At 37.9% G+C, this 13076-nt stretch overlaps 1 protein-coding gene across 7 annotated transcripts in view; it reads right to left on the bottom strand.

Moving 5' to 3' along the window:
- The window catches only part of LRRFIP1 (LRR binding FLII interacting protein 1), a 117824-nt gene that overhangs the window by 14882 nt on the left and 89866 nt on the right, over positions 1–13076 (bottom strand). For 4 of the 7 annotated variants that reach the window (XM_062002253.1, XM_062002248.1, XM_062002249.1 and 1 more), the window contains exons 3-8: positions 9623–9655; positions 8695–8820; positions 7503–7574; positions 5237–5407; positions 3334–3426; positions 893–1034 (exon numbers count right to left, since the gene is read on the bottom strand). In XM_062002253.1, the coding sequence (XP_061858237.1) occupies positions 893–1034; positions 3334–3426; positions 5237–5407; positions 7503–7574; positions 8695–8820; positions 9623–9655 (637 nt within the window). The remainder of the gene's footprint in view (positions 1–892; positions 1035–3333; positions 3427–5236; positions 5408–7502; positions 7575–8694; positions 8821–9622; positions 9656–13076) is intronic. The other 3 variants (XM_062002250.1, XM_062002254.1, XM_062002251.1) reach the window with 1 other exon arrangement.

The raw sequence follows: 13076 nt of genomic DNA, 5'->3' as shown, positions 1-13076 counted from the left end.
AATAGGGGAGAGATGGAAAAAAATACTACATTTACAAATACACCCTTACCTTGGTTTTGGTGTTCCAGATTGTTTCCACACAAAAACTCAGTGGGGGAAAAGCAGCCAATAGCTAAAGTAAGATAACTTGCACTTGCACCCATTGACTGCCTGTTGCTATTTATTAGTATGTTTATTTAGAATAAAACAGGAGGACAAAAAAAAATTTCAATTATTCCCTTTCCTTCCACTAGTATAAAGGTTCTCTGAATGGTCATTCAGCACAAGGGCATTAGAACAATGCTTTTGCCAACCAGATTTCTCTTTTCTAACACTATCCACCTCAGAGTTGTGTTCTTTGGACAGTGTTAATCCTGTTAGAACAAGTGAAAATGTGGAGTGTTTATATTAACTGCTCAATCGGACTGGATATCAAGAAGAAAAAAATTGTTAGCGTGTTTTAACAGTGCCCAGCACTATTGTTCAGCAGATACAGTTTGGGGTATATAAATGAGCCAACATGCAAGTTCTTTATAGGAAGCTAAAATGCTTATTTTCTGATTCTTTAGGATACATGCTGAAAAATATTGAACAACAGTAGGATTACTCTGGGACAATTTTCAAACTCAGGGTTTAATAGTAATCTGAATGACTGCTACTTATCTGTAATGTAATATTTGTATTCTCGTCCTTTGTCACCTTCAACAGGAAATGAAGTCTGCCTTTGCAGGAAACTGCGCAACATACTTGAAGTGATAATAAATATTAAGCAGAAAAATGCATAGGAAGTGATTTGACAAGTAGCATGCTGTGTGATGTGTTAATCATCCCACTAACGAATGCCCAAACTTCAAGCAAAGATGAGTGAATGGACAGACAGACAGAAAGATACAAAAGGATATAGAGCACTTACCTAGCATCCCATCCCCTCCTGTCTTTAATGTCTGAGCTGTGCCTGGAACAGTTTTGGAAGAATCCAAGCGTCCTTCATTATCAATAATGTCTGATGTCTCCCCATTGGTGGCTACTTCAGAGTCTGGGATTATTCCATGTTTCTGTGGAGATGCAAAAGCAATGCTTTAGAACCTGCTGCTCAGAAAGAGCAGGATTTTTTTTTTTTCAGATGTTCTTGTCCTTGATATTCTGAATAAACAATTGCTTCAATTGTTCCATTAAACATGCTGGAAGTCAGAAAAGAGCACATAATATTCTCAGTCTGGGGGTGGGTTTTTTTGTTTTATTTTGTTTTTGGTTTATTTGGTTTGTTTTTTTTTCCAAACATAAATCTGCTGTGCAAAATGTTCCTCAGACAAGCATTTCCTGCAAAAGCAACTACTTAATACTACAGTCTTTGCTAAGGGGTCAGTCAATATTAGGGGGAAGGACTTTACATAGAAAATTTTCGAAACCACAACTTAAAGGCAACATGAAAATAGAGTTCTTGCTGCTGAGTCAGATTCAAATTTTATGAAAAAAAATGTACAGGAGTAAAAGATCAGCAATTGAATACAAGTTTCTGTTATTCCTCTTGCATACCTTCAGTTGCTCCTTCAGCACAACCACTTCATCTCTAAGGTCATCCCGCTCACTCCTTATGGAATCAAAGAAATCTTTCTGCCTCTCTAATGCCTGAGTTCCCAACACAGACAGAGGGCGAGAAGACATGAAGACAGGAAGGGAGAGAAGTAAAGACCATGAAAGGCATGTGTAAATTAGAAGGATCAGATTTAAGATATTTTGAGATTTGTGGAAGTGGCATGTATTAAAAAGAGGAAAGGACCAAGTTTCCATACACACAGATAAACTTCAAATCTAAGAAATATGCAGCTTATTCAATAACCAGGAATTCTTACTAAAGACATTCAGAGTCCAATCCTTCACCAGAGGATCCACTTTTCCTTGTTATCTGACAGAAAAGTTAATTCATATCCCTATTAATTCAACATGCACACTGAAGACATAGTACAGTTCTCATGTGTTAACAGAAGGGATTGAAAGTAGGCCCAGCAGATTTTAAGTCTTTTTTTATCTCAGGTACCATCATGGGTGCAGCACATTTCAGTTAATTTGAAAGCTGCAAATAAGTCATCTTTAGACTGGGATGTACCATATGCAAATGCATACTTTGCAATTCAATCTCCACAGTATTTCTATATAAATGCACAAATAGAACAGTAATAAAAAGCAGAAAATGTTGCATTTCAAATTGCTGCAAGTTATTGAACATGGCAAGTAAAGGACAAGTGCCAGATTTCTTTCTCGTCCTATATTCAGAAAATCTTTCAGTGCTCATCATTAAAAACCAAAGCCATGCTTTTATTTCCATTTGGCTTTGACAGAGGATGATGGAAAGGGATTAGAAGCAAGGGAGAGTTGGGGACTTTCATCCCAACAGCCCATAAATAGCTCTACTGCTTCTGTATCACACTTCACTTTATGTCCAGAATGAAGATTAAATCTGAATAAGCAAACATTCAATGCTGATGGAATTGCATTATAAATAGCACTTCCCTTCTCAATATGGCTAAAGCAAATGGTGCCCCTCAGCAGTAAATTACCCTAGGTTTTGAAATCAGACCAGCTGCTAAGTTTTCCTTGGATTTTTATGATACCAGACAAAGACAAAATCTGCTATTTGCTAGTTCACTGGTAATAAAGTAAGCCAGCCACACCAAGCAAAGTCACTACAGAGGATTTTATTCACAAGGCTTTGCAAAGCAGGATCAGCTGCAGAACAACAGTGCCACTCTGAACATTTGGGGAGTTGACAGTCCTACCCCTATTTTTTTGTCTTTCCACTCTATTGTCTCCTGAAGATCAGAAATTTCCCTGACATAGCTTTGTTGTTTCTGTTGCAGCTGTTGGATTTCCTGAGAGACCAGAGCAAAACAAGAAGACAGAAAGCAGGTAACAGGTTAAACAAAGAAGATTAAGGTTGCAATAGTGACAAAGAATGAAGAAAATCAGGTGCTAAAGGAGTACCTACATGCACAGTTTGATAGTTTCTGACTTCTTAATTAAATCTACACTCCTGAAGATAATCTTACTATCCAGAAGATGACTTAGAACAAGTTGGACAGTTCCATCAGTTTCCTCTGCATCTCCACAAACAGCTGTCTGAAACTCAGCTTATCTTATGTCATGGGCAAGGTGAAAAAGAAGTCCAACTTCATCTAATACTTACGAAAGTACCATTTCTATTAGTCAGCTCTGGCCTAAAACACTAGTATTTTTCTTCAAGTGAAAAACTTAAATAGGGAATAAAATTCTCCATGCCTCACCTTCTACACTCCTAATGATAACTGGGAAGATACCAATAACAAAAATCAATAAAAAAAGAATTACATTACTTACTGCAAGCATTTCTTCTCTTTGCTTCAAAGCCTCCTTGATTTCCATGAACTGAAACTGTAATATGCTATGAGCATGCTTCTCCCTCTCAAATTCCTATAGATAATGAAATGCTAATGAGATTTTTATTGATCAAAAATAGCATCCCATTAAACAAGGAGAAAATAAGCCCAAATACAAAGAAAATGCTTACAAAGAAAATACTTACTGCAATGCAATACTTGAATATTCTTCCAATTACAGTCCCACAAGAGTAAAATTTTTATCTGATTTGTTCTTTTTCCAAGAAGCTATTGTACCATCCAAAAAAAAAGTGACAGGCACCTTTTAGCCATTTTCTTAAATTGGGTGGCAGGCTGGCAGTGAATAGCTTCCACAGTCAAGTCCTACAGACTTCACAGATGAATGGGTAGGAATTTAACCCACTTTTTCCCCATAGCCGTATACTAAGGATTATCTAGACATTACAGATTTTTAAAAAGCCCATATAGTTCCAGGAACTATGTGTTTTAAAGTGCACCACAGTAAAATGTAATAAGTTAAAGAGCTAGTTCTGAAAAGCTAACACAAGCTACAGCTCTATTATTTAACACCACTAGCTGCCAAATTATTTAACACCAATAGCTGAATTCACGTAAGACTTAATTCAGCTCTCAACCAGGTAGCTGCCTGAACTATATAAACCACACCAACTCTCACAGGCCTTCTGAAGAGAGCTTGGTAAAAATGCTCCAGAAGTCACTATGAACAAGCTCTCTCTGAATTCACTTTAAAGACAGAATATAAAAGGACTTGTATAATATCAAAATAGCCTTATCATACAAAAAAGATCTTCATTTCTTTAGAAGACAGAAACTTAGGGAAGATTTCCATTTGTATGATCATGAGCACATAATATGCTGCTATTCCACTTGCTTTAGCAGGAAATAAAACAATAACATATAAAATAGAATCAGAATCATTTCAGCTGGAAGAGACCTTTAGAATCATTGAGACCAGACTTTGTCCCAGCCCTATCAACCACTGGACCATTTCCCTAATTAATATCTCCAGGAATAGTGACTCCAGCATCTCCCTGGGCAGCTTGTTCCAATGCCTGACAACCCTTTCAGTAAAGAAATTCCTCCTAATATCCAGCCTGAACTTCCCCTGGCACAACTTGAGGCCATTTCCTCTTGTTCAATTGCTTTTCACTAGGGAGAACAGACCCACCCCCTAAAACTTCTTTTCAGGTAGTTGTAGAGAACAATAAGGTTTCCTCTGGGCCTTCTTTTCTCCAGGCTAAACAGCCCCAGATCCCTCAGCTGTTCCTCATATGAGATGTGCTCCAAATCCTTTACGAGCTTGGTAGCCCATCTCTGGATCCTCTCCAGCACCTCAATGTCCTTGTAGAGAGGGGCCCAGAACTGGGCACAGTATTCAAGGTGAGGCCTCACCAAAACTGGGTACAGGCGAATGATCATCTCCCTGCTTCTGCTGACAACACTGTTCCTGATACAGGCCAGGATGCCATTGGCCTTCTTGGCCACCTGGGCACACTGCTGGTTCATGTTCAGCTGCTGTCAATCAACACTCCTGGGTCCCTCTCAGCCTGGCAGATTTTCAGCCACTCCTCCCCAAGCCTGTAGTGCTGCTGGAGGTTGTTGTAGCCCAAGTGCAGGACCCAGCACTTGGCCTTATTGGAACTCATCACATTGGCCTTAGCATAGTCATCCAGTCTATCTAGATGTAGTCTATCTAGATGTCTCTGTAAAGCTTACCTACCCTCAAGCTACTCTTCCCTACCCTCAACACTTCCACCCAGCCTGGTGTAATTTGGTTGTTTCCTCCTAAAGGTTTCTGCCCTCTCCCACATCCCCCTCAAAATCATTCAGTGTTAAATAACATGCCATAAATACACACATACCTTATTTTTTTCTTCATATTGCCGTCTGGATTCTGCCAGCTGTTCTTCTAACTCTAAAAGTGCATCCTTCAGGGTATCTACTTGGTACATGAAATTTGTTTTTTCATTGTCTAGTTGAGCATTTGACACCATAGCCTTTTTATATTTCTCTTCAACTTCAGCTAGAGAGTCCTGCAAAGAATAAGCAACCACAGCCAAAGTCAGTTACAAAAGACATTTTGCCAACCATACAAACATGAAAATGAAAAACTAAACCACAAGCATGCCTAGTAGTCCTACAGAAACCAGTGCTAAATATGTACTAGAGAGGCTTACCAACTGTCCCGAGGTGAGGACAACCTCCTGTGTTCCCACTAGACTTCTGTTTACAAGCAAGGAACCTTACCTGAGGATGGATAAAATGTCTCCTGTTCTCTGCTGCTTCAGCTGTGCCTTTTCAGAGTTTTCTTCCTTCTCTCTCCTCCCCCTGCCCTTGCATATTGGCAGCTCAACACAGCTGCTGCTGACAAGTTGGAATTTTTTTTTTAAAGGTAAACTGGCCTTGATTTAAGATCATTTTAGATGTTCTTGGGCCTTAAATTAAGGCAGTTTGACTGCCCCTTTACACACGTCAAGTATCTGTGCAGTATCAGAACTGCTAAAAATATGACTTAGGAACTAGAATTCACTGTGCAGCTTGTGTGACCTGCTGCATCATTTTTCATTAGGTCTCCTATATCACATCCCTTCATTACAAATTTACTCTGTAAGATACGACTCTCTGTCTTGAACCCCTAACCCCATCAACTTGATGTGAATATAAGATACTGAGATATTTATAATAACAAATGATGACAAAATGAAAGTCAGGATAATTTTCAGTGTTGTGCAAACTTTGTACTAGATTTTAAAGCAGAAATAAAAGTTACATAAACAAAACAGTACACGTGTTAACAAGGAGGACACACATGGCAACATTTTAGTTTACAGGTCAAGCAATTTCTCTTGAATCCTCAGTAATTCTAATACTAAAATCTAAGGCTTGAGTTTCATATACTTTCTCATTCACTACTACTCTTTCAATGGAACTAGGAATGATAGTGGTGAAATGATGACAAAATTAAGTTCAAATTAGTTTAGTTCACATTTCTATTGATAAATAAGATAATTTGTCTTTAAAGACATGAATATGTACAGTTCCAAACACAAACTGTGCTTTGGTTCACTTTTATGCCCAAGGATAAGAACTACCAATCACAGGAACGCAGACAGTATTTGGAAACAAATTAGCTGGAAAAGAAGTATGTGCAAAGTAAGAACTTGGTAGTTGCTGAGCCACTCCTTCAGCATGCTACCATTTCTCAGCATCAAGTGGTGTGGATTGGGTACAAATCACCACAAAAGGCAGACTAAAGTACACATATTGAAATGCATGGTTTTTTAAATGCAGTGTAATTATTTTGCTACACAGTGATCAGGTTTTACAGAAAAAGGGACAAGTTGCTCTTTTTTGATAGCTCACTTAAGATGTCAGAATCTTCACCTGTCACAGCACTGGGCTGACAACAGTATCAGCAATTAATGCTAATAAATATTGCATTACATGCTTCGATGTCTACATATACAAGTCTACAAGACTGACTTTTCAAAAACAATGCACCTCACATTGCTGCTCACTTGGTGACACACAGGTGCACAAGTTAGTTGCTGCACCAAAATGTGTTTATGGCTTCATGGATGTGATGAGCAATTCTTTAGTGCCTAGCTTTGTTACACAGGGTTTTCTTAAAATAATTGATTAAGGGTATCTGCTGTGATCTAAATATGAAACCAAAACAGTAGTCACAACCTCACATGCACAACTTTCCAAAGGCATGTTGGACTTTATCAAAACAAAAACAATCAAACTTTTAAACTCTGATTTTTCACAGCACTGTATGACACGAGTTCTACTTCATCTTCCAATACTGGGAAGGTTCCTGAATTAGGAAGCTATAAAAAGATGCTAATAATTTTGATTTGGTAGCAAAATAATTATCTTCTCAAAACAGCAAAGACTACATGCAATAGTCATCAGCGGCCTTTCAGTTAATATGTGAAAACATTTCGCACGACAATCAATTAAGGTCAGGAGAGAAGCTTTTCCAGTTAATGAAACTCTTTTTCATAGTTTACAACCTCTCCCAGAAGAGAAGCATGCAAGGTCAGTTCTAGGTCTCACACTGACTCTCTGAATGTTTAGCTAGTGTTAATGATCACACACTCCAACTCTGCAATATGCCTGTACCTTCAGTTCTTTCAGTCCCTGCATGTATTTGCCTTCTACATCCTGAATCTGGTCCTTTAACTCATAGATGTCCTGAGAGAAACAGTGAGAAGTGTGAATAACACCACTGAAACTAACAGGCAGAAGTACAGCTGATAGGGAAAAGTGAGTGTTCAAAATCCCCATTTAAATATTTTTACCACACAGGTTAAGGGGTCTGATCCCAACCTGAAGCCTTGCTCGACAATGAGTTGTCTTGGTTAGAAGTTTATGCTAGTTCTTCTCGACTAGAATAAATGAAATCTTCAATGTTATGGACAAGATGCAGACCCAGCATCAAAGGCTCCAACAATCATATACCCCAGGCACACAGTCATTCTCTACCTTTTTCACTGGTTATCATTCCCTCTGAGGGATTCTGGTATTAAGGATGATGGCTGCCAAAACAAGCCTAACTAGAAGCTGTACTAGAGATTTAAGAAAGACTAGATGAAAACCATTCATCACGCTAAATTTAATGACAAGTCCTACTTCACAGTTTGTCTCCTCTTTTGTCCTTGGTCACCAGTAAATGGCTATCTTCTGTCTGTTTTACAGTGCTGAAACTAGGGCAGAACTGCCTGTATCTGAGGTCTTAGTATAAATTCAGATGTTTTAACTGGCTGTAATTTCAGAAGAGTTGTAAGCCATACGCATGAAAGTTAACAGAATTCAGATTTTGAAATAGTCTTCAGAATGGGGCATTAAAACACAGATTAGAATAGCTATGGACTGCCCAGACCAGTACTCACGGATACAAACACTGGACTGCATAGCTATTTGCTATTCCAATGTGTCTGACTTTGTGGAATCACAATTTAGATACAGCCTCCTCCCCAAATTAGCATCCAGAAAGTGCAGTGCTTCTGCATTATTTCAGCCCTCCTATCTGGGTGCTATATTGAGTCCATTTCCAATTTCATTAGGTTAGGATGAGATGTGGCTTTTATGATCAGTCTGTTCTGATATCAAATACCATAGAACTTTACCCAATTATTCCTGCAATACACACTAGCCCCCAGCAGAAGCTCTCTAATAAAGCTGCTCACTTCTCATTTACAGAACACAGTTCATTTTGTCACAACTGCCAGGAGTGGGAGACAAGTCAGTTTCTTTTTTTGGAAAGAAGTTCAAAGCATATTTATTAATTTTTCCTGGTTTAAGTATTTCTTACCTTTATTTCTCTAATAGACGCCTCTGTGTCAGCTGAGATGGATGTATCCCCACTGCCTCTTCGTGAAGAAGTCCCACCCAGAGAAGCTAAAGTAGCTGCTGATAAACTTGAGACTGTACGTGCTCCCTGCAAACACGGAGTTAAAAACAGTTCTAACTTTTTCCCTAACTCTAGATATTTTGTGTGTTTGTGGTTTGTTGGCTGATTGCTTTGTTCAGGTTTTTTTTAAATACACATGATACACCAACCCTTGGCTCTTCTAACTTATGCAGATTTTATTACAATATAACTCTCTAGGAAGACAAATCAAGGTTTAACAAGGGAAACTAATGAGAAAAGGCAGATTGGATCTATTTAAACACTGCTGTAACAGGAGTTTGCATGACTTAACTTCTAGCTATCAATTCTTAATTAGTAGAGTCTTTAGGGGCTAGTATCATCTTGCCACATATTTCCAAAACTTGTGGTAATATATTTTGTGGATGTCTCTGACTACTCCTTAAGCTCCTCTTCTTTCAGGGTTCTTTACCTACTCTGCAACAGTAGTCACATCAAGTGTTTCACCGTGCTGGGAGTTCTGCATTCAGCCAATGTCTCACTACTGCAGTATCCTCCTCTCATGATTATTTATTTTTACATAATACCATGATTAAAATCTAATAAACAAATGCAGTATTCAGGTGGCTTAGCCTAAAGCAATTTCAGCCAACTACTGCTCAAGGTCAGCTATTTAACATCTAAATGACAATAAGTTGAAAAGTTCATCTTAAAAAATGTAGTTGTAGAGAGCTCCAACAATTCCAGTTCCACCCCCCCCCCCCCCCATAATAGATGTTACAGATTTCTGTACAGTCACTGTGGGTTCTACCTACCAAAACAAATGTGAAGAAAGCACTATTGTCAGAATAATTAATAAGATCCTTCTTACCTTCTCAAAGTCTTTTTCTGGTCTTTCCTCAATCTGTAAAGCAAAGATTTAGAAGGAATCATAATCAATAAAGGGCAAGAGAAGGCAGTGAAGTATCAGAAGGATAATTCTTAAACCTGCAAAAGACTTAGCAAAAATTAGCAATTTCTATCCACTCAGAAAGCAACCAGCTCACTCAGAACAGCAGTGTCCTCGCTGGTATCTCAGGGCACATGGCTGAACTTTGCACCTCAAATGTCTGAGCAGGATATAATGAGGTGGAATATATTTATTAATAAAAAATATTTGGTCTACCAAATAAGACAGAGGAATACTTTCCCCCCACCCCAGCTCCTGCCCCAAATATTGGGCATCACAATGCTTTGAAACATGAAGGTGTCAGGCAAGCTACAAGTTAACAAGGCAAGAATACAAAGACCTACACAGGCACCTAGTGTGTTTATCAGGGCATAAAACTAGCTGTATGCAACTGCTACGCTGACATATTCAGCCACTCCTATTTACTTTAGAACAGTTTAAAAATATTCCTCAAATAAACCCCAAATAATTTACTTAAGCTGAGAGGTTAAGCTTTTTAATCAACAGACCAATAGATTTCCAGATCAAGATAGCTTCTTGAAGTTACATGTTTATGGACCTTAAGTGAAAAAAAGGCTACCTCAGAAGCCAGCCAGCACACCCTCCCCAATTCCCAAAAGCGAGATATGAAGTTACACTCGAAGGACTGTACCGTTCCGAAAGAAGAACAAGGGGGAAAAAAAAAAACCAAAACTAACTAAAGCTTAAAACCTCTCTTAAGTATTTTGCACTCAAGACAAAATTTGATTGTGACTTCAAGCAAAGATCCAAGTAAGGCTGAGACTACAAAAACTGACCCTCAAGTCAAATATCAGGGACCAGTTCAAAGTCTAAATAAACAGCTCTCTTATAGTTTCAGGACTTCACTGGAATTTGGTAATTCAGAAGAGAGATCCTGCACCAAAACTAATGTAGAAGAAATAAAACAGAGCCAAAGTGGCATTTAGAAGTACAGAAAATTACCATAGACACAGACAGCTTAAATGCTTAAAAAAACCAAACCAACTTATAGAGCAAAACCCACATACAACCTGAGCAATTTGGGGCTTTTTTTTTCCTTGATGGGAACCACTCTATCAACTTTTTCCCTCTCTAAAGGTAAACAAATATATCCAAGAGTAGAAATTTAAACACAAGTGTTTTGTCATTATTTATTTTGCTATTGGGTGAGGCGGGGGCGGGCTGGGGGAAGAGTGCATTTCACAACAGAATCCATCTATAAGTAATCGTTTTCTAAGTTCCACCTAAAATGCAACCAAATGTAAAAAGGACTGAATGAAATTAAAAGCTCACTGGAAGTCACAAAGTCTAGAACATGCTGAGAATCTCCTCTGGGAATATTCAACACCACAGCCAAGATGGTTTTCCAAAAGACTTCTAGAAAATGAAAGGCTTCCCCAGATCAAGAATCTAAGAGCCAAAGGGAATAGTGTTTTTGAAATAAGAAAAAAAAAAATAAAGTCAGAAGAGGTTTGATTCAGGGAAGGCAGAGGACAGTTGAGCTTAATGTAAGTTGGTAAGTTTAACTGGAAGCACACTTTAAAACTATACCTCTTTCCAATCAGTTCATATTTGGCACTGTGGTTTTTTATTTGAATTATACATACGTGGATGATCCCACACATTATTTTTCATACTAACCATGGTACCCTATTTTTAAAAAAATATTTCCCAGAACTGAAGTACCTGCTACAAATCATCTTTTTACACCGACAACACATATCATAATTTCCCCATGATTAGCATTAATAAATTTTGACTTCAGCTTTGAAGTAAAATAAGCCAGACTTAAAGCACTAGATACAAACCTTGCAAAGACACTGAATACACAAAGTTCTTAGGGTGGGAAAAAATAAAAGCTATGAATTTGGATGCAGTAAGAGAAGGTTACTAATGAAGGCAGATATTTCAGTTCAGACTATATAAACAAGATGGACTGACTTTTGCAAACAGCCTATTATTCTCATGCCAGACAATTCCAAGTGATGGACTTGGCAGCCTTCTACTCTGGCCAAACACTATGTTGTTGTTTATCAAGACAATTGTGGGAGTGTAAATATTGGCATATTACCAAAGATAAGCATATGTACACACACACACATGGAGGCACAAGTCTATGTCCAGAAATTGATGTACAGCCTTTTCTAAGTCTACCTCATGGGCGTACACAACTAAAATTATTACATTTGTCCAATGTTCTCTATTTTCTAAAAAAGAAAAAAAAAAGTGTAATCTCAGTTTTTAGTAAGATAAAGGAGAGAGAAAACATTGATACTGCTTTAGTGATACATCACGAGTCAAAACAAAACCTTCCATTTCCAAAGGGGAAAACGTTGACAGCACTGTTGTGAGAGGTATGCATACGGTGGACATTTCTACTTCAGCACTCAGAACCACACCTGTGAAGATTGCTACATATTTATTGCAAAACAATCTGTAATAGTTGTCTAAGGTGGCCTCATCTTTAATACTTAAAGCTATTAAGTAATTTCTAACTCTGAATACTCTGTTCAGCATTTTCTCCTCAAAAACAGTAATTATCACTATCAATTTATTTCAATATTAATATTTTTTAATGTAATCTCTTTTGAGAAAAGCCAGTTCCTCATTTTAACATAGCATCCTTTCATTACAAAGATGCCTCCTGCTACAGAACACTTTTCTAAAGCAAAAGTCACCTGAAACAAGCAACATTTGATTTTATGGTTGCATGGCACTGAGGTAACAAAAGATGCAAATAGTGTCTTGTAGAAAGAGAGAAATCTACTTTATATTTTATGCAGTTTTCATTCTGCTCATTGTTAATGTAATCATAGCATCACTCCTTGAAAAACCTAAATGATGGTTTCCAACAGCAGTTAGCCACCAGAGGGAACTCCAGGTTTTCAGCCTTTGCCCAGTCCTTGAAAAGCCCTCCAGCATTTGATCCAGTAAGAAATCAGAGAAAAGTCAGGAAAGAACATTTATTTCCATTTGAAGTTGCACAAAATTCTTGCCCAAAACACTTCTGTACCGTCATTCAACAAAGAATTCTGTAATAATCAAAGAGGCTGAAAACAACTTCTCCATCTTCACAATACTATACTCAGTGTAGCTTTTCATACATTTTGGGACTTTTCCACATAAAAAAATAAAGAACTAACAGAATACTTGCTATAATGAGATCTAAAGAGAAATTCTCCTAATGATACCAGACCTATAATTTCTAGAACATTGTACCATTTTTTATTTCTACAATGGCATGGGTCTGTCTCTAATCATGGGTTACCTTCCTCTTACCCGACAATTTGGGCAATTTGTACTTAGTACACAGAAAAGCAGGAAAAGGAAGTAATTTTCCAAGGAGCTTCAGCACACACATCTTTGTTTTGGCAAA

Source organism: Colius striatus, chromosome 9 (genome assembly GCF_028858725.1).
Source record: "Colius striatus isolate bColStr4 chromosome 9, bColStr4.1.hap1, whole genome shotgun sequence".
NCBI lineage: Eukaryota > Metazoa > Chordata > Aves > Coliiformes > Coliidae > Colius > Colius striatus.
This window is presented reverse-complemented; position numbering and strand designations above follow the sequence as displayed.